The 23,561-nt window shown below is 31.3% G+C and overlaps 1 protein-coding gene across 1 annotated transcript; it reads left to right on the top strand.

Annotated features, from left to right (window-relative positions):
* Positions 1 to 140: 140 nt before the first annotated feature.
* On the top strand, positions 141 to 22,664 carry Brr2 (U5 small nuclear ribonucleoprotein l(3)72Ab). Its single transcript, XM_074125716.1, has 38 exons — positions 141 to 335; positions 511 to 674; positions 2,688 to 2,859; positions 3,139 to 3,331; positions 4,064 to 4,227; positions 4,411 to 4,660; positions 6,140 to 6,463; positions 6,556 to 6,749; positions 7,281 to 7,436; positions 7,642 to 7,812; positions 7,896 to 8,066; positions 8,161 to 8,341; positions 9,870 to 9,985; positions 10,859 to 10,969; positions 12,192 to 12,323; positions 12,414 to 12,643; positions 12,734 to 12,890; positions 12,972 to 13,078; positions 13,908 to 14,007; positions 14,751 to 14,898; positions 14,979 to 15,138; positions 15,220 to 15,348; positions 15,565 to 15,786; positions 16,401 to 16,518; positions 16,589 to 16,727; positions 17,411 to 17,598; positions 17,707 to 17,826; positions 17,907 to 18,119; positions 18,214 to 18,450; positions 19,609 to 19,811; positions 19,883 to 20,033; positions 20,114 to 20,338; positions 20,472 to 20,559; positions 20,718 to 20,986; positions 21,086 to 21,262; positions 21,777 to 22,019; positions 22,105 to 22,228; positions 22,355 to 22,664. Exons 1-38 carry the CDS (start codon positions 291 to 293, stop codon positions 22,474 to 22,476), a joined length of 6,414 nt encoding a protein of 2,137 aa, XP_073981817.1. The 5' UTR covers positions 141 to 290; the 3' UTR covers positions 22,477 to 22,664.
* Positions 22,665 to 23,561: the final 897 nt, after the last annotated feature.

Here is a 23,561-nt window from a genome sequence, read left to right as displayed (position 1 = left end):
AAAAAAATAATGCAAGGATTTTAAAAATTTAAAGTTCAGAAATGTAAATGTAATACGGTGGCATAACAATAAAGGCAGGATAAAGATAATCAGTTTATAAACGAAATTATTGGTAGCACTGACTTTACCACGCACTTAATGATTTTGTAACCTTCTTTGTTTGGATCATCTTTAACAAAGCAGTACATTAACACAACTCTAAAATAGATTATAAATTAGCTATATAAATACTATATTTCTTTTGGAACAGGAATAACTTTTAATTGAAGAAAACATAAAAGCACATCAGCATGGCGGATGCTGCGGCTCGGCAGCTGCAATACGAATACAAAGCGGTAAGTACTAGTATTCTGTTTTGAAAGAGAAGTTCACTATATTATATTGTTGTAACTTTTACCAAAAAATGTAAATAGATTTTGTTTTTACACTAAAAATAAAATAAAAAACATATTTCAACAGTAATGTATAATTTGAAATGTTATTTTTATTTATTTTTTATTTGTTGGATAGAATTCCAATCTTGTACTTCAAGCTGATGTTAGGCTTATCGAAAGAAGAAGTAGAGATGAAGCAACTGGAGAAGTCATGTCCCTTGTGGGAAAATTGGACGGCACTAAGATGGGTGACAAGTTTGAACGTACTAAACCGATAAAAACAGAGGAGAGAAAAGTCAAGTACGTGTAACATAATCTGATTGTATTTATATTTGTACAGTATTTGTTATAAAACATTAAATTACTTTAAGGTTTGGTTTTGAGGTTATGATTTCGTTCTAGCAAGGGAAAGCTCCTCACTTCAGCATGTAGCTACTTTTTATTTATTGGTAAAACATTGATAGTAAACAGTGAGCATCCACCCCACCCCTTCCATCATCTGATTTGAGGACGTTTCGCCCCTCATGAAATTTAGGCGATTCGCCTCAAATCTATTTCAAATAAATAATTGGAGTTCTCTTTAAACGTAGCTGATTAAGATATAAACCAACATTTATAACCAAATAAACTTCATTTTACAGTTGACATACAGGCTGTGGAAGAAAATGCTCATTGTTGAGTTCTGGCCTTGTTATTCATTTTCTACCATCTTGTCCTTCTATGCATCAGTTCACTTAAGTTGCAATGTTCAATACTGTCTTTGCATCACCATTGCTGCTTCGGTGTCATAATTCTTCTCGCACCATGAAGTTGCTCGTTTATCTTGTTCGGAATCCTTTCTCCATAATCCTCGCCAAACGTTATGCCCATCGAGAACTAGCCAATTCAAAACTTTTCACGTCCATTTCTTTAAATAACGTGTCTAACTGTTGATATGTTTGAGACCTTCACCGGATTCGATTCAGGGCTTTTGCAGAGAATACGGTGCTGAAAGCACTTCAATCAGAAGACTTAGTGTTATAATTAGCAGTATCAAACATTTATTGAGCATTTAAGAGCTAATTTATAGAAAAACTCCCAGAATTTGCCTTAAAAAATAAATAAATTACAAGGCTAAAAGGGAAGTCATAGTTAACATAACTCGTTTGAGTGCTTTCGAAGAAACAAAATATCATTCTGTGAATTCGACCTAATATACTGTAGAGAGAAGCCTAACGTTGCAGCAACTCAAAACCTTTAAAATAAATTTTCTGCTTGAACGATATTCATAACATTTACATAGTTTTGTCTTGTATTTGTTCTACGAAAGTCGCTGAAGCCATTTTAAAAATTGAAACAAATAAATTATTTAAATAAGTTGTACGTTCTTAATTTTGTTATTATGCGTTTGTTTTTTTTTTTTTCCTTAAATGATCTTCCCCTGTTATTCCAAAAACTAATACTAAACTGAGGTTGATAAAAGTTATATTTATATATTTGGTATCTGAACGTAATTTCAGGTTTTTAATTACCTGAGCTTGGTTTTGGCGTTTGAGATTTTCTCTTTAAACCATATATATTATTTTTTCTGCAACCATGTAGGAATGTCCTCTTAACTCAATTAAAATCAGTTGTGTAATGCCCAACTTCCCTCACTAGTGGGAAAAAATTCCCATTAGTGTCACTTTCCTCAATAGTGAGTGAAAAAACTTTATTGTGCTTCCTTGATATAAGAAGTTTTGTTATTAAATATTTTCTGTAAAACTTTAATAAGCTTATTTAAATTTATTTTATCTAAATAATTAAAAAACCAATATTAAAAAAATAAAATAAAAATTGAAAGGAATATAGAAATAAAAATAATATTTTAATAAGTAGTTAGATATTTTTAATTATAACAGTTAAAAAGATTATAGTGTTACCTTATAGAAATTTAAAATGGATTCTAGTGATTCCTATTTAGTTTTTTTTTTAGTTAATAACCCTAATGGTTGCAGAAAAAATATAATATTTAACTCGTGTGTAAAGTATTTTCCGCACTTGTTAAATAAATAACTATTCTTTATTCAAGGAACACCAACAAAAAAGTAGAAAAATAAAATTTATTGATTATAATATTTTCATTAAAGAAAAGTACTTGAACATTTACATATTAAAAGTAGTTTATTAAAAACAATATCGTAAAATAAAAAATGTTTGTTGTTTCGAAATGATTATTTGAACAGTATATTATAGTCTGAGGAATATAAACAATAATTACAGGTGTAGTAATATTTCTCAGAATAAAATTTTTAGAGCTAAAGTTGAATTATTTCTCTTGTTTAAACTCTTTAGACGGCAGAAACGAGATGAAGCGCAATATGATTTTACTCGTATGAAAGGGACAACATTACTTTCGGAAAGTACAGATGACATGGTTGGTGTTGTCTATAGACCAAAAACACAGGAGACGAGACAAACATACGAAGTTTTGCTTAGCTTTATACAAGAAGCTCTTGGAGATCAGGTGCTATATTTTTTTTTATTTAATTTTTCAATTTATATTTTATTAGAGAAAAAATTTGGAATTTTGAAGGAAAAATGAATTTTTTTTTACGATTCTTCGTCCTAATTTTATTTTACTATATTTCTTTTAACCGACATTATTTAATTTTAGAAACAATTTCATCCATTTTAATTTTCTGAGATACTCTTGCAACGATATTCAGAAATGTGGATAGCCTGTATCATCAACTTTTTAAATTAATAATTGAAAATTAATTAATTCAATCTTATTGTATTTCAGCCGCGCGATATTCTTTGTGGAGCAGCTGATGAAGTTTTGTTTGTACTAAAAAATGATAAGCTTAAGGATAAAGAAAAGAAACTAGAAACAGAGAATTTACTTGGTAGTCTAGCTGAAGAGCGATTCGCTTTACTTCTTAATTTGTGCAAAAAAATTACAGATTTTGGTGCGGATGATAAAATTATTCCTACAGGTAATTAAGTTATATATTTTCAATTTAAAATATAATTATCTTATAAAAATACAAATGTACTATACATTCTAAATTGCAACTTTTGTTTTAGAAATAGTTTTAAGCAGAAATTAGTTTTTAGTTGCTTATATCTATTTCGCGATTTCATTTCATGACTTTCTTAAATTTTCTACGAAATATTCTTCAATTAATATTTTATAGAAAAGCGTAGTAAGAGACATGCACAAATAAAAAAAAAAAATTAAGATTTACGTGGACTCGCAATTTATACCAGGTGTAGAGCTAACTTTTCTCTACAATTCGGTATGGAATTCATTGAATTCTCAACTGTATGAAGAGAGATATAAAGGTTTTAAATTTGAACGAATTGGTAAACCTCCAAAATTTAACCTTCCATTTCTCAATAACTATTAACACTACAATTTATACCAGTTATAAAGCTGACTTTTCTTTATAATTCGACAAAGAATTCAATAAAATTTGATGAAATAGAAAGATATATAAGGGTTTGAAATTTGAACGAATTTGGAAACCTCCAAAATTTAACCATCAATATCTCAATAACTATTAACACTATAACATTGCAATTTATACCAATTACAGAGCTAACTTTTCTCTATAATTCGGTTATGAATTCATTGTAAACTGAAGAATAAGAAGAAACGTTCAATATGAACGTTTGAAATTAGAACGTATGCATTTCAACTCGTATACTTTTTGTTTTTATTGCAGTTGATGAAAATATTGATGAAACTTATGGGATCAATGTACAGTTTGAAGAAAGTGAAGAGGAAGATGGTGAAGATATATACGGAGAAGTGAGGGATGGCGATGGGGCTGACCATAATGATGAAGGAGAAGATGCCAAAGTCAACACAGCAATTCATGCAGAAAACGTAAGCAAAAAAAAATATCTGAAACTATTGTTTTACAGCTAAAATATTGAATTATAATTTCTCTCCACACTTATAATTAGAAATTTGGTTTGCATTTATGCTTGCAAATACGATTTTAAGTCTTCTACTTGTGTATAATATTATCTCGTAAAAACTATCATATATTTTTATTTATAATTTTAGTTAGGGAGCACTGAAGAAACTAGTAAGAAAGAAAAAGCTCTTCATCCCTTGGATATAGACGCTTATTGGTTACAAAGAAGATTGTCAAAATTTTTTAGTGACGCAATGACTTCACAAGCAAGAGCAGCGGAAGTTCTGTCTATACTTCAAGAAACCCCTGATGACAGAGAGTGTGAAAATCAGCTTGTGTTATTGTTAGGATATGAGTGTTTTGATTTCATCAAACTTATCAAGAAATATCGTAATATGAGTAAGTAATTAGTCTAGCTTTAAGATAGTTGTCTTCCTAAAATTTGATACCATGTCATTTTGTAGTTTTTTAATTGGTAAAGATTTGGATTTTTAAACAAATTTCATTTTTCGGTTGTCCGCTATACCCATATCAATTCGAATAGTTCCGCTATTATTATTGAAACAATGGTAAACTACTATTGTACAACTAATAATTCAGACCAGCTATTTTCTGTTATTGTTACGACATGCGCTATCTTACACTTTTAATTCCTGTTTTTTAAGTATTACTATTGGAGGAGCTAAATTTTTGTCGATTTCAGTATATTTTTTCTTTACTTATTTTCGCCAAGTTTCGACCTTTTTTTTCTTTTTGTTTTAAAAATTTCACGACTGTACAGATAGTAAAACAGTTAAAAAAATATGAAATATATATAAAGTATTTTGGAACCAGCGCACTTACAGTGGCTTGATTTCGTAAACGGCGGCCACGTTACAGGCCTTTAAGGCGTTAAGAAGGGCTACTTGCTCTCTGTACAACTGACGTCAGGCATTCGGATAGCCGCCCGGCCAGCATTGTCTCAAAAGTTCGTGGGGAGATTTGAAATTGAGAGAGCTTAGATAACTGGATTTGAATAGGGAGATAGTTTGGAATGAAATTATTTAAAGTGACAGAGGTTAGCTAGAATTCAAATTTGTTTAACTCAAATGTCCAAAACCATAGAAACCTGCAACAAGTGAATCTGAGGTTAAAACCACTTACAATATTAAAAATTTTAACGGAAAATATTATGTAAACAATAAGACAATCTCTTCTCTGTTGGATGAATAATTAAAGTATTAAACCATATCAATTTTAATTTAGAGTTGAAAATTTAATTTAAAGAAAAGAATTGCAATTAAAGTAAAATATTTGAATCGTCTCTTTCTCTTCTCAAGAGGGGTCAAAACTTTAATTTGCTAATGTATTTGTTAATCAATTTAAAAGTGTTACTGGAATTTAAGTAATTACTTAAAGAAGCGTATTTATTGACACTCATTTCTCTTGCGCACTAAGGAGGGCTACTTTAGGTAATAAATAGATTTTAGGGAAATAGATTTTAGTTCTTTCCCTTGTAATTCATCCTCTCTAGCTAAAGGACAAAATTATTCCCCAGAAAAAATTATTCTCTAGCAGTGCCTAGAGAGGCATTTCTTCTAGCGTAATATTGAGTATAACTTAATTCTAGGGGACCAATGAATGAAAGCTTATCATTTTAAGAAAAATATTATTATATTAATATTATTAAAATAATAATAAACCTTACTTAAGAATTACCAATTTAACTTTTTGTAAGAAAACTAAACTCAATTGTAGAAGAGCCTGTAAAAGTTAACTTTCAGAAACTTGGTAACTATTTAATTTAAGTTACATTATCCAATCATTTCGTGTAAAATTTAAATGTTTTAAATGTTTAAACTAAATTTCATTTGTGTAATGGAAAATTGTTATTTGTAGTTTTGTATTGTACGCTTTTGGCATCATCTCAAAATGAAGCTGAAAAGACTAAGATCAAAACGTCTATGATGTCAACACCTGGTTTGGCTAGAATATTACGCCAGCTTGAAGTTGGGCGCAGTGAAGAATTTGGTGATATTGAAACCTTAAGACCTCGACGTAGGGAAACTGCACAATCATCAGGACAAGGCGAAGGAGACGGTCCTGTTGGTGGACCTAGAGATGTACTAGATCTAGAAGATTTAGCATTTTTACATGGTTCACATTTTATGTCAAACAAACGTTGTCAGCTACCAGATGGTTCGTTTAGAAAACAACGAAAAGGTTGGTAATTTGGTTTTGAACAAAAACTAAAAGTATTCTATTTGTATGTCCATTCTGTGTAAATATTAAAACCGAATTTTTTTTTTTTGTAGGATACGAGGAAGTGCATGTACCAGCACTCAAACCTAAACCTTATGATCAAGACGAGGAGCTTGTTCCGATTGACAAATTGCCTAATTATGTTCAACCTAGCTTTGAAGAGTTTAGAACTTTGAACAGAATTCAAAGCCGGCTTTATAAAACTTGTTTGGAAAGTGATGAAAACGTTCTACTGTGCGCACCTACTGTTAGTTTTCCTATATTTCGCTAGAAATAAGTAGAATTTCATAAAAATTAATTTCAATTTACGCATTTTATTGTATTTTTGTAAACAAATTTAGAAAGACTCCGGTTATAAAAACCTGGCTTTCATTATTTATTGCATTTAAGAAGCAGGTGCTTTGTTCTTATTTCTAATTTATGATTATATAGCGGCTCTCACTTACTGCTAATTAGAGTTAGTCTTTGGAAATGTAAATAATTAATGAATAATTTCTAATTGTTTTAATTTTGAACGTGTTTTCATAAACGCTTTTGAGTGTGACCTTTTTCAAGGTAAAAAATATGAAAGTTAAAGGTGCTAAAGTTTAAAAGCAGATATTGAGGCAAAAAATAAATAGCCATGGGAATCGAGCAGAGCCGATTTCCTGCTTCATTTCCCAATGAAAACCGCAGTCTGGCGGATCTTGGACCGTCATCGCTGCTCCTAAAGAATAATTTTAATTTAACCTACTTTATTTTAGGTGGCTCATTACTAAAAAAAGTTTACTTATTGTAGGGAGCAGGTAAAACAAATGTGGCTCTAATGTGTATGCTTAGAGAAATTGGGAAGCATATCAATGAAGATGGAACTATTAATGTCGACGAATTCAAAATTATATATGTTGCACCAATGAGATCTCTTGTGCAAGAAATGGTTGGCAGTTTTGGAAAGGTACTTACTTCACTTCAAATAAATTTATAATCATGTCAGAATGGTTGTAGAATCTTATTTCTAGAGTTAATTTTTCTTGGTAGGATTTTAAAAAAAATATTGCTTTTATTTATTAAATAACTTTCATTATTTATACATATTTAAGATAAATGTATAAACCCATCACAAAAATGTTTAATTAAAATGTACTTTTTAATTTTTTTAGCGATTAAGCTGTTACAACTTAACCGTGTCAGAATTGACTGGTGATCATCAATTGTCTAGGGAGCAGATTCATGCGACTCAGATAATAGTATGCACACCAGAAAAATGGGATATTATCACCCGTAAAGGAGGAGAGAAAAGTTTTACTCAATTCGTTAAATTAGTGATACTGGTAAATTAATTATTACAATAAAATTACTTTTATTTTATACAGCTAACTCAGACAAAATTTGGTAACTTGTCTTTCTTAAATAGGATGAAATACATCTATTACACGATGAAAGAGGACCAGTTCTAGAAGCATTAGTGGCTCGCGCAATTCGAAATATTGAATCTACTCAAGAGGAAGTGAGAATTGTTGGGCTAAGCGCAACGCTTCCTAACTATCAAGATGTTGCTACTTTTCTTCGAGTACACCCTAATACGGTAAATGATTTCAAAGCTGTCAGACCTAAGTATTTGTTTAGCAAAACAATTTTTAACAGTAATTAAATTTATTTTTTTATTTTAATACTTTCAGGGCTTATTTTATTTTGATAATAGTTTCCGCCCAGTGCCGTTAGAGCAACAGTATATTGGTATCACAGAAAAGAAAGCTCTGAAAAGATTTCAGATTATGAATGACATTGTTTACGAGAAAGTTATGGAACACGCAGGAAGAAATCAAGTTCTTATTTTTGTTCATTCAAGGAAGGAAACAGGTAAATAAATGCACTTATCACTTTTAAAATATGAACACATAATATATTTATTTAATTATTTAATACTAGGATTGATTCCACAATCCTCCAGATTAATTCCTTCTGCTTGAATTAAATAAGTTACTTGCAGATACATTTACATTTTTGGGCTTTAACATTTTTATTATTGTTATTATTATTTATTTTATGAAATAAGGTATTCTTGGTTGATCAGCTATTTTATTTACCCTGATGCTGCATGGCCAGTTTAACTGCGAAGGGCAACCATATTGCGCCAGATAAGCTACCTCAAGTCATCTAAAATTAAAAGATAAGGGATGACTTTTTTTAATTAATATGCAGTCCGGTTGGTCGGGAAAATGAGAATTTACTTATCTGTTAAGCCTCTTTTTAAATTTTCCCCATCAATGTAGTAAATTAAATAAAAAAAAATAGCAAAACTTTCAGGCTGGGAAACCTAGGCTCAGGTTTTTGGATAAAGAATACTTTAACAAGCTCAATATAGGAAGAAAGTACACTTCCGGACGTGATCTGGGTAGGCGTCATAGAAAGAGGTGCTACATTTTTTCTATCTAGCAGTAATGTAGAGAAGTTACTTAGATACTTGAAGGACTTACAGCTTTCAATTACCCAAACAAGCCAGATATAGGTGAGGCCTTTCTCTGTAATGATCTAAGTCTTCCCTGGATTCGGAATGAGATCCGGCCGGTTGAAGATGCGTTGAAGACTATGAGCCCCGCAACTGTTCCTTCAACTCGCAAGTCATGTAACATTTTACCTATTAGGGGCATTGACGATTTTGATTGTCAAAACAATTTCGACCGAGTGCTCCGAATACTCTTAAAGCATTCTGCGGGAAGGGTCCATCTATTGCATCTCCCTGCCACTTGAAACTCATCCCGAGGGTACCTTGACCTTCGCCTTTTGCAGTCTGATCATGGATTTCTTACCAAGGTTTATTCCCTTTTGTTGAAAAATCTCTAGTCCTACGCCTCTTTCTTGCCCTTCTGTCGTTTATTAAAGTTTTTTTTTTTTGAAGATATTCTTACTACCTATGATGTATTTGAATCATATGTAAAATCCTATGAAACCTAATTGGATTGGAGTAAACTGCATTTCCGGTTGGTGCCTATTTAGGTTGAGTTAAGAACAAGTCAATGCCATGCGATTTCTGGAACTATGAAGTTGTCTTGATGGGCTTTCGTAGAATTTGATGGACATTGATCAAATTCTACGCCTATCCTAGGTTCTAGAGTTAGCTTCATCCTGTTTCAATTTTTTTCAGTCCAAGGCTTTCTTCTTAACATTAGCAGGAATTTGTTTAATACAAATTTAGTGAATGAGAGCTCGAACAATAGAAATATTGCTTAAGCATTCAGAATATTCTTAAAATTTTTGTTAAAGTATTGATCGTTGTTAATGGCTAATTTTCTATGTTTAATGTGTACTTTTATTTGTATAATATACACAACATTAATTCCTTACAAAGAAGACAAATATTTCTTATTTAATTACGATCAATTTAAAGGAAAAACTGCCCGAGCTGTGAGGGATATGTGTCTTGATAAAGATACTCTTGGCCAGTTTTTGCGTGAAGGCTCAGCTTCAATGGAAGTTTTGAGAACTGAAGCAGAACAAGTAAAAGTAAGTACAGTTTATCTTGTAGTAATAACCTTTGCAATACGTAGTTCTAACCTATATTTTCTTAGTATTAGGGAAACATGTTTTATTATTTTTACTCAGACTTAACTTTAAGGGTTCTAATTCATTATCAAGAATGTTTCGGATTTTTTGCTAAACATACGGACATGAAGTATCTCAAGTAATTTTAGGCCTTCAGTGCTTTGAATATCCAATTATATTTGGTCTTTGCACACTTCTTCCAAATATTGATAAATGTTACTTTAAAAAAATTTTACTTTAATAAATAACCTTTTTTTAGGTTAGCACTTATTATTTTTGCCCAAGAGAAGTTTCGAGCATTGTAATAAAATAACTTCTGTTAAACTTGTTGACTCCACAAACTTGAAAATTTTCTTATTCTGATTCTTGAAAATTGTAACTCTGTTGTAAATGATCTTTGCTTGTTCAACTAACAGCTACGTCAGTAGGGCAGTGGTCTGTTTACTTAATCAGTACTCCGGGGAAGTTAGTTAAATATTTTTTTTTAGCAGCTAAATATTTCTCGAAAACCTTTTTTTCTAATTTTTGGGTGCCTATTTGAATGAATTATCCCCTTTTTTCGAAGGAACAGTTTTAGGCAAGATAAAATCTGACTGAACTTGACTTCTTTAGTAGTAGAGCTGATTATAATTTGTGCAATTTTGATGCAATACCATAGTATTTTCTACTTCCGATTCCGCCCGGGCCAAGAACTTTTTCTTTATGCCTGAATATGGTTATCTCATATTTAAATCCATTTGGGAAGGGGGAGATTTGCTTAGTATTTCTTATGTTTGAGTTAACAATCTATATTTTGCTACTTTGTTTGTTTTCTGATTATTATTTTTTCAAAAGAATGGAGAATTGAAAGATCTTCTACCTTATGGCTTTGCTATTCATCATGCTGGAATGACAAGAGTGGATCGAACCCTCGTAGAAGATTTATTTGCTGACAGACATATTCAGGTATTGTTAATTATTTTTTACAATTAATTCAAGTTTAAAAATATTTTTCAGAAAGTTGATTTATGATTTGTCAGTTTATGAAATCTTTATTTCATTTTAATGTTTAAGAATACTGTAAATGGGATTTAGGAAATCACTTTTATTTAAAACAAATGTAAACAATATTACCTACATCGAATCGGTAAACGAGCAACTCCGTTGTGCGAAAAGTGTAAGGAGGAGGAAGATTTTAAACATGTCGTCATGGAATGCCCACTTTATAAGAAAGGAAGAGATGTGCTGTTCATCTCGCTGTACAAAAATTTGAGTGCGCCATTTAGATACGAGGACATCATCTTTTCTAGTAATGTCTACATCCTGAAACCTGTTGAAGATTTGATTAACAAATATACTTGTGGATAGGAAGTTACATAGTTAAGATCAAATATCCTAGGAAGAAATAAGCTTTGAAGTTGGCTGTATGGTGAAAAGCCAATGCCAGAAAAAAACAAAAAAAACAAAACAATCTTACTTTGAAAGTTATTGTTAAACATTTTGAGAAACCTCTTTTTTAATTTTTACCAATGTTACAAGAATAGATTGCAAAACAGTGTTAACCTAAATTCTAATGCGAAAAATTCGCACCTCTTGTCAAGTGATTTTCTTCGAATTCGGAATTTTAACAACTCCTTTAGTCCTTGTTAAAGATAAGAAACTGAAATCCAGTATATTAATATTGAAATAGCCGATTAGAGAAGAGCCTGCCGCCCTCTACACCAGAACTGCCTAAAATTAATGTTCTTAGAAAATGTTTTTTTTCTTAAAAAAAGTTAAAATTAAAAAAAAAAAGTATGCAAAAACAGTGAATTCATCATGTCTGAAGAAAATCGATTTATCAGTTTCTGAAAAAACTAATCCAAAATCTGTTCTGTAAAGTAGCATTTGTGGTTGGCTAATTCTGCCCAAATCTTAGTGCCTCGTTGCCTGTTAAAACAAAACTAAATGAATATATATTCGTATAAAGAAAAGGAAAGTTAAAAATTGATTGAAAGAGACTATAAATGATAACTTATTTAAAAAATATAGTGCAGTTTTTAAAATTAAAACTATTTCATGCTGATTACATAAGCAACCGTAATGCTAGACAATTATCATTATTTTGATTCTGAATGAAAAGCATGTTATGAGAGATATCATCATTAAATCTGTTATATCTTTAATTATATTTGAAAAAATGTTTCAGGTGTTAGTGTCGACCGCAACGCTGGCTTGGGGTGTGAACTTGCCTGCACATACAGTTATTATCAAAGGAACACAAGTTTATAACGCGGAAAAAGGCAGATGGGTTGAATTAAGCGCTTTGGATGTCTTACAGGTAAATAATTATACTTTCTACGTTTTTTTTTTCTTTTGTTAAAGTTATTTAGCGAATTTCTTTTATATCTCTAATAAAAATTATTTGTAGATGTTAGGTCGAGCTGGAAGGCCACAGTACGATAACAAGGGGGAAGGAATACTTATCACAAATCATAGTGAACTTCAGTATTATTTATCCCTTTTAAATCAACAATTACCGATAGAATCCCAAATGATAACTAAACTTCCAGATATGCTTAATGCTGAAATTGTTCTTGGAACAATTCAGAATCTACAGGATGCAGTAAAATGGTTGGGATATACATATTTATATATAAGGTACTAAAGTGTTAATTTTATTAGAAATTCATTAGTTTTTTTTTTTTCTTTCTTAAAATAATAATTGATAATCCTTAATTTTCAAACAAGAATGTTGCGACAGCCTGGATTATATGGTATTAGTAATGATAAAAAAGAGCAAGACAATCTATTAGAACGCCATCGGGCTGATCTGATACACACTGCGGCGATTCATTTAGAAAAAAGTGGTCTAATAAAATATGACAAAAGGACTGGGAGTTTCCAGGTAAATCGGATATTGATAAATATATATTAAAGGACGTTTTTTAACATACAAAATGACTTAATCTTTTCATAAATCTTTCAGGTAACTGAACTTGGGCGTATTGCTAGTCACTATTATTGCACATTTGAAACTATTGCTACCTATAACCATCTCTTAAAACCAACCTTAAGCGAAATTGAACTTTTCAGGTAAATATAAGGTCCATTGAGGTTATTATACTTGACCATTTACTTAATTATTTTATTTTATATAATTTTTTTTGTCTGTCCATTTCTTATTACACTACTTTTTTTGATGACTCGTAAAGGGTCTTAAAATTATTGGTTTTATTTTTTATTAAGGTCCTTTGAATTCTGTTGATTTTATTGATTTAAGAATACTTTTGGATCCTTGGATAACGTTTTGAATCAGAAAAAGGAACAAACGTTACATTGTTAATTCAATTATTTTTATGTATTTTCATTGTAGGGAGGGAGTATCAGGTTAATATCCAGACAATTATAATTTTAGATTATACTCTTTTAAAGCTACTTACTTAAAACTTAGGCTAGTATTACACTTTTTTAAGTTAAATTAAGGAAAAAGTTAATCGGATAAGGACAATTGTAAGATGTTTTTCTTGGGCCTATTGTTATGGTTTCCTATCTATGGTTGGATAAATTTAATATCTTTCACTTAACTTACACCTGTTCTACTTATAGGTGGAAAAGTTCTAGTTGAATTGCTAATGAGCAGCTTGTAAGAATCTTATTTATCAAAATTTATTAGTTAATCAGGGTAAAGAGAATGTATTCAGTAATATAAAAATAATTTCATAAATATTTTTAAGACCATTTTTACATTATCACAAGCTTTCTATAATTAAATCCTAAAAATTTCTGAATTTAGGTCATAGTGCTTTGCGACATCATTTACTGATTGTAAATAAAATATGACAATTGTAACGTAAGGGTTACAATGTTTTATTCAAGATCACAAGTTATACTACATTGTAACTGACGTTTTAACTATTTTCAGAGTTTTCTCAATGTCCGGCGAATTTAAAAACATAGTAGTAAGAGAAGAAGAGAAAATAGAACTCCAGAAATTAATGGAACGAGTCCCTATACCAATAAAGGTCATTTGTTTATTTTTATCTGTTTTTATGTATGCATATGCCTTTTTAATTATTATTTTTTTTTTTTTACGATTTAAGGCGCGTCAACATCTAAGGTTATTGGCGCCCGGAGCTTTTTTCAGTGCTCTGCCGGCCTCCGGACAGTGTTCTCTCGTTACACACAACACTGCCCATCACCGGACAGTGAGCTGTAAGAAGCTCCTAGGAAGAGAAAATCTAAGGGTTAGCTGCTGGATTCGAACCCGGGACCTCCGCGTGGTAGTCCAGTATGCTAACCTCATAGCTAATCCCTTCCCTCTTTTTAATTATTATTATTATTATTATTGTAATTATTATTATTGTTATTTTTTTTTTTTTTTTGGCGCTTTAACAGCTGAGGTTATTAGAGCCCGGAGCTTTTTCCAGTGCACTGCCGGCCTCCGGACAGTGTTCTCTCGTTACAGACAACATTGTCCATCACCGGACAGTGAGCTGTAAGAAGCTCCTAGGAAGAGAAAATCTAAGGGCTAGCTGCTGGATTCGAACCCCGGACCTCCGCGTGGGAGTCCAGTATGCTAACCTCATAGCTAATCCCTTCCCTTATATTATTATTATTATTATTATTTCATTTCTGACTCCTTATTAGGGAAATCACTTAGGGGGTGGACTTTGCCACAACCCCTTATCCTTATTATTATTGTTATTATTGTTATTATTATTATTATTATTTCTTCTTTTGTGACTCAAAATTTGTTTAATCTCAGGAAAGTATGGAAGAACCTTCGGCTAAAGTGAATGTGCTACTTCAATCATATATCTCACAATTAAAACTTGAAGGATTTGCCCTAATGTCAGACATGGTGTTTGTAACGCAATCTGCTTCAAGACTTGTTAGAGCAATTTTTGAAATAGGTGAGATTAGTGTAGAGTGATAAAATAGATTTATCTTTGCCAGTTATTTTTGAAAATATTAATCCGCTTTATTTTTACAGTTCTTTACAGAGGTTGGGCACAATTAGTTGAAAAAACGCTTGCTTTGAGTAAAATGATTGATAGAAGAATGTGGCAATCTATGACACCTTTGAGGCAGTTTAAAAAAATTCCGGAAGAAGTTTTGAAAAAAATTGAGAAAAAAAGTATTCCTTGGGAAAGGTGGACAAATGTTTATTGTTTCGTTTATTTCTGTGTTAAAATTTTTTACTTATTTTCTTAAATTGTATAATTAAATTTTAGATTATTTGATCTTGGGCCTAATGAAATTGGGGAATTGATACGTATACCAAAACTCGGGAAAACTATCCATAGGTATATACATCAGTTTCCTAAGTTTGAGCTCTCCACCCATATCCAGCCAATTACAAGGTAAAATCTGTTTATTTTAAGATAGTAATCATAATTGTTGAGTATTGTCCACTTTGGTTGCTGATACTTCATATAAGGAAATAACTTATTGTGAATCAATCTCAATTTTTATTTTATTTTGCTGAGCTTTTGATCATCTTCAGAGCTTATAACGCTCACTTGGGCGAAACCCAAGTAATTATAATTTTTAAAGATATTTGAATATTCTGTTTTCAGGTCTACATTGAAAGTTGAATTAATGATAACTCCAGATTTTCAATGGGAAAGCAAAGTTCATGGAGATTCAGAAGGATTCTGGGTATTGGTAGAAGATGTTGATTCTGAAATAATATTACATCATGAATTCTTTCTACTTAAATCAAAATATGCTAAAGATGAACATTTGATCAAATTTTTTGTGCCACTTTTCGAACCTGTTCCTCCTCAATATTTCCTAAGGTAAATAAAATAAAATTAATTGAAAAAATGTGTTAAATTATTTAAATATTTGTTATTAATCAATTTTTATTTGTTTATGGTTTTCTTACTACTTCACATTTCTCATGTATGGAGCCCTATGTTTATTTTAAATTTATTTCTTATTTATGCACGAATGATTTTTTTTGTTTTGTTAATTTCATCGACTTCAGTAGACTTTTTTAAGATTCCAATTACCAGTTATTTCGTCCGGAAGATCGCAAATCAAAGTTCTCTTGTGGTCTGAGGATCCGATTCTTTTTAGTCATAACTTTTAAATCAGAAAATTGCGAACACTAGAACTTGAGACTTATTGAAACTATTTAATAGCGCATTTTCAAGCTATTTAAGTTGGGCTTTTACTTTGCTTAAAAAAAAACATACAATAATGTAGAAAAGAATTGATTTCAAAATTTAAACTCCCATCTTATTTACACGCTCATACATAATATTTCATCCATCAAACTATTTAAGGTGTGATTAGAATAGTGACCTTAGGCAAAGAAATAACATTTGGATCAATTCCTATTTTTTTTATAACTCGAAAAAAATGCCCAAACCTTTAAGTATATATTTTTACCTACTTCATGATTTAGGGTTATATCTGATCGTTGGATTGGCTCTGAAGCTATGTTGCCTGTTTCCTTCAGACATTTAATTCTTCCAGAGAAAAATCCTCCTGCAACTGAATTGTTAGACCTTCAGCCTTTACCTGTAAGTTAAATGTTTTACTTATTAATAGAGACTTCTTCTTATCCATACTAATGCAATAAACGATTTTTAGGTATCAGCTTTACGAAACAATGAATTTGAACAGTTATATTCAGATAAGTTTGAACAATTCAACCCAATACAAACTCAAGTCTTCAATGCTGTGTATAACAGTGATGAAAATATTTTTGTCGGTGCTCCTAACGGTTCAGGTAACTTCGTTTTTTATGATCCCTAAATGAAATATTTACAAAATTTAAATGTTAATAAAAATAGTTCAGAGAGTGATAATCAAAATTGTGATTTCCATTCATCTTGAATAAACCTAAATATTATATGTACTTAGCTGCATCTTATTACTTTAATGATGATAACATTTTGGAATCCTGAAGTTTCTTTGAAATCAGTAAATATGTTTTTGTGAAGAAATTTATTATAAATTTAATAAAATTAATATTAGCCAGTGATTAGCGCTCTTGCCTGTGGAGGTAAGGAATTGATTCCCAAATTTGAGGTGCTAGCAGAATCTAGTTGGATAGTTTGATTAAGGAGACATTGGTCCACGCGACTCATTGTCTATTCTCTATTTCATCCCAGTCACACTCCCCTTATAAAAGTCAACTACCGGCCAGCCTTGGCTGTTACTGCACTGTTTTACCTAACTAGCTTATTGTTTTGATGCTAGTGATCGGGGTAGGATGTTTAAAGACATTATTAGTAAATGTAATTTCTTTACTTATTGTCCAAGATTCACAATTATCTATATGTATACACATCTGGTTAGTTTTGCTTATCATAGGCTTACGCTTCACAGTTCCAAGTTTTGATCTTAATTAAAATTAAGATTATTTTCTGCAATTGATTTGTATAATTTTTTTGTTGTTAATGAATGCAGGAAAAACGGCGATAGCGGAATTTGCAATTCTGCGGATGATAAGTCAAGATCCGGAAGCAAGATGCCTCTACATAACAGCAAAAGAAGCTTTAGCCCAGATTATTTATGCTGAATGGCATCACGTATTAACATCTCTAATCGGGAGCAGAGTTGTACTTTTGACAGGAGAAACTGCTACTGATTTAAAGGTGAAGTACTTATTTTCTTACAAACAACTTTTTAGAAATATATGCTGTAGGATTATAAATACTAAGCTAGAGTATATTATATATGTATTTATATATTTTGCCTTTCAGCTCTTATCCAAAGGTTTGGTTATCATTTCCTCTGCCGAAAAGTGGGATGTTCTCTCAAGAAGATGGAAGCAGAGGAAAAATGTTCAGAACATACAACTGTTTATTGTAGATGATCTGCAGGTACAATATTTTGCATTTATCATATTTGTGTTGTGTTTTTAATAAAGAAATCACAATAGGTTTTTGATTTTCTGTTTTAGTTACTTGGTGGAGTAGATGGGCCTGTTTTGGAAGTTGTTTGTTCACGTATGCGATATATTTCATCCCAAATTGAACGTTCATTAAGAATAATTGCTTTATCTTCCCCACTCGTAGATGCTAGAGATGTTGCCCAATGGCTAGGTTGTTCAGCCAATTGTACTTTCAATTTTCATCCTAGCGTCAGGCCTGTACCTCTGGAACTACATGTCCAGGTAATTAGTAAAGAGGAAATATTTGTTTTTATTAATTATGGTGGGAAAAGGCAGCATGTATCATTAAATATCTGTGATATTAACATCTTTTCAGGGCTTCAATATAACCCACAATTCATCACGTCTTATCGCTATGAGTAAACCTGTGTACAATGCAATTCTGCGTCACAGTCCACATAAACCAGTTATTATATTTGTGCCGTCTAGAAGACAAGCGAGGTTAACAGCTATAGATCTTCTTACGTATACATCTGCAGAAGGTTATCCATCCAGATTCTTTCATGCTGATACAGAAGATATTGTTCCATTCCTTGATAGAATGTCGGATAAGGTTTGTTTTGTTTTTTATTTTTTTGACGGCTATTTAGGATATTGAAAAGTTTGTGTGAGAGTAAGTATGTAGTGCTACTACGGTCTTAGATCCAATGGAGCTAAAGTTCCATAATAATCATTACGGCATTACAATTTTTTTTTTTTTTGTTAACAAACTTTCATTCATCTTAAATAAATAGAGAGTAGAACTATTCTTCACAAGAAAAAATCTAGCATTTTGTTAACTAGATGTCGTGGGTAGGAAATTTTCTTATTAAGCAGAACCTCAAATTTGAATTATTTAAATAAATAATTCACAAGGTTACAATTTTTAAAACTCAATGATTTACGTAGTCGTAGATCACTTACATTTACAAAACATTATTGCGATCTGTAAAAAATTCTAGATGTCATGTGTAGCTAGCTAAATTGCCCTACTAAACAGAACCTTAAATTTGAATTATTTGTATAAATAATTACTAAATTTTTTGTACAAGATAGATTGGCAGTTTGTTATGTTTACCTATTACAATATTTAATACCATCTACAGAAAGATAACAGAGGAGGAAGCCGTTTGGGTAAATGCGTGCTATCCTTGATGTCACTAGAATTTCCGTACTTGTCCATAATGATTCAGATAAATTGTCAGCTTTTTGAAGCTAACGTTTATCAGTATATTTCTAGCCTAATTAATTGCGGTATAAGTTCATTTTACTACAGAAAAAAAAATTTAGGTGTAAAGAGGCGCCGAAGCCTGTATCTAATTTTTGTTGTCAACTGTGTAAATTCGTATTATAACTCTAATAAGAAAGTACTCCTGCGATAAACCAAAATCGGTAAATTGCCGAAAGTGGAAGTTTTGCAACTTCCTATAATTAGAGTGTTTTCTTCGCTAATATAATCTTACCGTTGAAGCCGTAAAGAAGTTACAATCACTAGAGAAATATTGCAGAGCAGAGAAAATGTAGAACTCATATCTTCGAGGACTCTAGCACGTGGAACCCTTACCAGAAAGCAAGCTAACCTAAGTATCATGAGTTGTCACCAGAGCTTTGGTTCCTTAAGTAGAGAAGATTTATAGCATTAAATTCCTGCATTAAGACCTAATCCTTTTCTTCAATATACACTATGAAAATATATAACAAACATTTTAAAATTATTTTTTTTCTGATTCAGGCCCTAAAGGAGACATTGCCTCAAGGGGTTGCTTATATGCACGAAGGACTAAGCACAAATGATCGCCGATTGGTAGAACAACTCTTTGACTCTGGGGCTATTCAGATAGCAGTTGTAACAAGAAGTCTATGTTTCTCTCTAAATATAGATGCTTACCTAGTTATCGTTATGGATACTCAATTTTATAATGGAAGGATACATGTGTAAGTAGTGCCTTTTTTTGTTCTCTCTACTTTAAAAACTCTTTGATCTATATTTTATTATACTTTTACAGATATGAAGATTATCCTATCACTGAGGTCATACAGATGGTAGGAAGAGCAAATCGTCCATTAGAAGATGACGACGCAAAAGTAGTGGTTTTATGTCAGAGTTCCAAAAAAGATTTTTTCAAAAAATTTCTCAGTGAGCCATTGCCGATTGAGGTATCCATATTATTCTCTACTTTTGTAACAATCAATTAAGTTAACTCCTTACAACTCGAAATGTTTTATTTCTTTTCCAGAGTCATTTAGATCATAAACTCCATGATCACTTCAATGCTGAAATTGTTACAAAAACAATTGAAAATAAACAGGATGCGGTGGATTATCTCACATGGACATTGTTGTATAGAAGATTAACTCAAAATCCGAATTACTACAATTTACAAGGAGTTACTCATAGACATTTATCAGATCATCTGTCTGAACTTGTAGAGAATACGTTATCTGATTTAGAACAATCAAAGGTATTGTTTTTTTAAGTATTTAATAATTGTATGAATTTGGATTTAATTAAATAAATAATGGAATTAATATTTAAATAAATAATTTACTTGAAGGAAACCTCGATGGGAATAATTTCTATTTTCATTATTTCAGTGCATCACTATTGAAGATGACATAGACACTAATCCATTAAATTTGGGAATGATTGCTGCTTATTATTACATTAATTACACAACTATTGGTAGGTTCTTTCCCCTCATATAATTTATTTTCTCGAAGAAAGTAAATTTCTTTCTTAGGATCTATTTTAGAAAATTACTAAATATAATTTTTTTTATAGAGGAGAACTAAGACTCCATTTGCAAAAAAAGTATAGTAGATTATTATTCTTTATTTCAGAGTTATTTGCTCTTTCTCTGTCGAACAAAACAAAGGTGCGCGGACTGTTGGATATTATTGCTTCTGCTGCTGAATATGATATTGTACCAGTCAGGCAAAATGAAGAAGCAGTTTTGGAACCACTAGCGGCTAGAGTTCCTTATAAATTAGGACCTCAGGCCAAACTAAATGATCCTCATGCAAAAACATATCTTCTGCTTCAAGCTCATCTCTCAAGGTTACATCTTGGTCCGGAATTACAAGGAGATACCGAGCTCATTCTTAGTAAGGTGAGCTTAAATTTTCATATGGTTACCATTTTTTTTTATTGATCGATTTCTGTTTCATTGAAATATGCTATTTACCTTTTTATCTTATTTTTTTTCTAGTCAATCCGTTTAATGCAAGCATGTGTAGATGTTCTGAGTTCTAATGGATGGCTGGCACCAGCTGTGGCTGCTATGGAACTGGCTCAAATGATCACACAGGCTATGTGGAGTAAGGAATCTTATTTGAGACAGCTGCCCCATTTCACTAACGATATCATCAAAGCCTGTCATGAGAAGGTATGAGATTTTTCTTATATCTATGTGAGTCATTTTCATCTCTTAAAACTTAATGAGTCCTTCATTATTTCTTTATAACTGGCGATTTTTCAAAGTTTTGGGTTGTTTACATCTATTGTTTAATGAAATAAATCCATTTTATTTTAATTTCTCTTACCATGTAGGGAGAGTAATGCGATCATGTCGAATTGCGTTTCCATCAAAAATATCCGTTTTGAGGTCTCCTTAGTCAGAACAAGTAATTGGTCTGTTCTGTGTTGTATAATGTACAGGTTTTGGGTCTACATCCATTATATTGGAGGATTAAACGTGTTAATTCCGAATTTGATAAAAATGTTTGTTAGAGCGGGAGGCTATTTTTCCTTCTTAAGTGCATTTTATTAATATACGGCTCTGCGTGTTTATATTATACATTTTATATTCCGTAATATAGTAATAAAGTATTCTGTAATATATACTAATTGTAGTGATGAACAAGTTGTATGAATGTTTACAAGATTTTTATTTAATACAGAATGTGGAAACCGTTTTTGACCTGATGGAACTAGATGATGATGACAGAGCAAAACTCGTTCAGCTTACAGACGCACAAATGATGGATGTTGCTAAGTTCTGTAATAGATATCCTAATATTGAGTTAACTTATGAGATTGAGCACAGCGATCATATTAGATCAGGTATGATCGTAAATGTTGTAGTCAATCTAGAACGTGAAGATGAAGCGCCTGGGCCAGTGATTGCTCCTTTCTTTCCGCATGTAAGATTAATCAATTTCTGTAGTATTTCTTCTTTTTTTTTTCTTAATGTAAATTATTTTCTTACATGTTTCCTTAATGTCGTAGAAACGTGAAGAAGGATGGTGGGTAGTTATTGGTGACCCGAAGGCCAATTCATTACTTTCTATTAAGAGATTAACACTTCAACAAAAAGCTCGGGTTAAATTGGATTTCGTTGCACCAGGACCAGGTAATTTCAAAAATTTAATATTATTTCTGCAAGAAAAGAAACCAGCGTTTCTAATACCACCATTTCATTTAGTAAGTAATTAAATTATTCGTCACTGAAATCTATAACAGTTATTCTCATTTTTAGGACACCATTCATATACATTATATTTTATGAGTGATGCTTATCTTGGTTGTGATCAAGAATACAAGTTCAACATTGAAGTTCATGACGGAGGAGATATATCCGGTGACAGTGACTCCGACTAAGTGGCTTGAATGAAATTGTTTTAAAATGAAGAGAATGTGTTGTACATTTGTGTAAATGTTTAATATTAATAATTATTTTTTCTTACAGATGGTTTCATTTAATATTTTTTCATATTATAGAATCAGAAAAGTGATTTGTAAACACATTCAATTTTCTTATTAAATGTTGAATGTTGAATTTTTTAAAATTGTAAGAATTTTTTTTTAACAGATACTTATATTGTAAATAATTTCATTAACTATGCTAAGACAATATATCCTTTTTCAAATTTCATACTGACTTTTTAAGTTGGATTTTTTTTTTTAAATTGTATTAAATTTTGATTCACTTGATTTTTTTTTTACTGTCATATAAACTTTTGTAGATTTAATTTATGTACATAAAAACTTTTACTTGAAAATAAAATTATAAAAAAATGTTTTTGTTAATCTAATAATCAGCATCAGTCTACTTCGATAAGGTTGAGTTAGATGGGGATAGGGGGGAGGATGCTGTTGTTCCGAGGACACCCGTAAATACTTTTTATCAAATCCGAAAGAGCAATTTTGACATCATTGACTCCTCAAACTTAAATGACGGGTTTAAACAAGTTTATATACATGAATCCTTGGCAAATCACTTGCGAGGCGGCAACAGTAATCACAGTTGCGTGCAATTCTGTAGCGTAAAATGTCTAGAAGTTGTTTTGGGTTAACGCCTTCTCTCATCGAAGAGGACGAGAATGCACGCTGGTGTTGACTGACATACGTGGTTTTCCTTTCCTTTCTTAATCCTTCCCAAAAGGAAACAAAACCTTTTATCTTCCTATTGTTGTAGAAGATGAAAAGTAATCCGGCTACGTCACTTTCTGGCATTGATAGGAATAGTTTAACAGGGAAGTGCTGCAGAGGAATCAGACCATTAAAGCTGCACTTAGTTGCGGACAACCCCAGGTAGAAGATGAGTTCAACAAAAAAAGAGAAATCATCCACTAACTTGTTACACTAATGTTGCCCCTCAGCATGTGTAGTAAAATTGATTAAATCAACGATTCAGTGCGTGTACTAGGAGATCCTACTTTATCTAGCATAGATATCGTTTGTTC

Source organism: Rhodnius prolixus, unplaced genomic scaffold (genome assembly GCF_049639745.1).
Source record: "Rhodnius prolixus isolate KJV_2025 unplaced genomic scaffold, Rpr scaffold_3, whole genome shotgun sequence".
NCBI classification, from domain to species: Eukaryota; Metazoa; Arthropoda; class Insecta; order Hemiptera; family Reduviidae; genus Rhodnius; species Rhodnius prolixus.
This window is presented reverse-complemented; position numbering and strand designations above follow the sequence as displayed.

Bases quoted from the DNA above. Each gene is read 5' to 3' on its own strand.
- Brr2 (XM_074125716.1), top strand. From the start codon at position 291: ATGGCGGATGCTGCGGCTCGGCAGCTGCAATACGAATACAAAGCG. The intron at 8,342-9,869 runs GTAAATAAATGC...ATCAATTTAAAG, and splicing joins TCATTCAAGGAAGGAAACAG to GAAAAACTGCCCGAGCTGTG. The intron at 17,599-17,706 runs GTGAAGTACTTA...TTTGCCTTTCAG, and splicing joins AAACTGCTACTGATTTAAAG to CTCTTATCCAAAGGTTTGGT.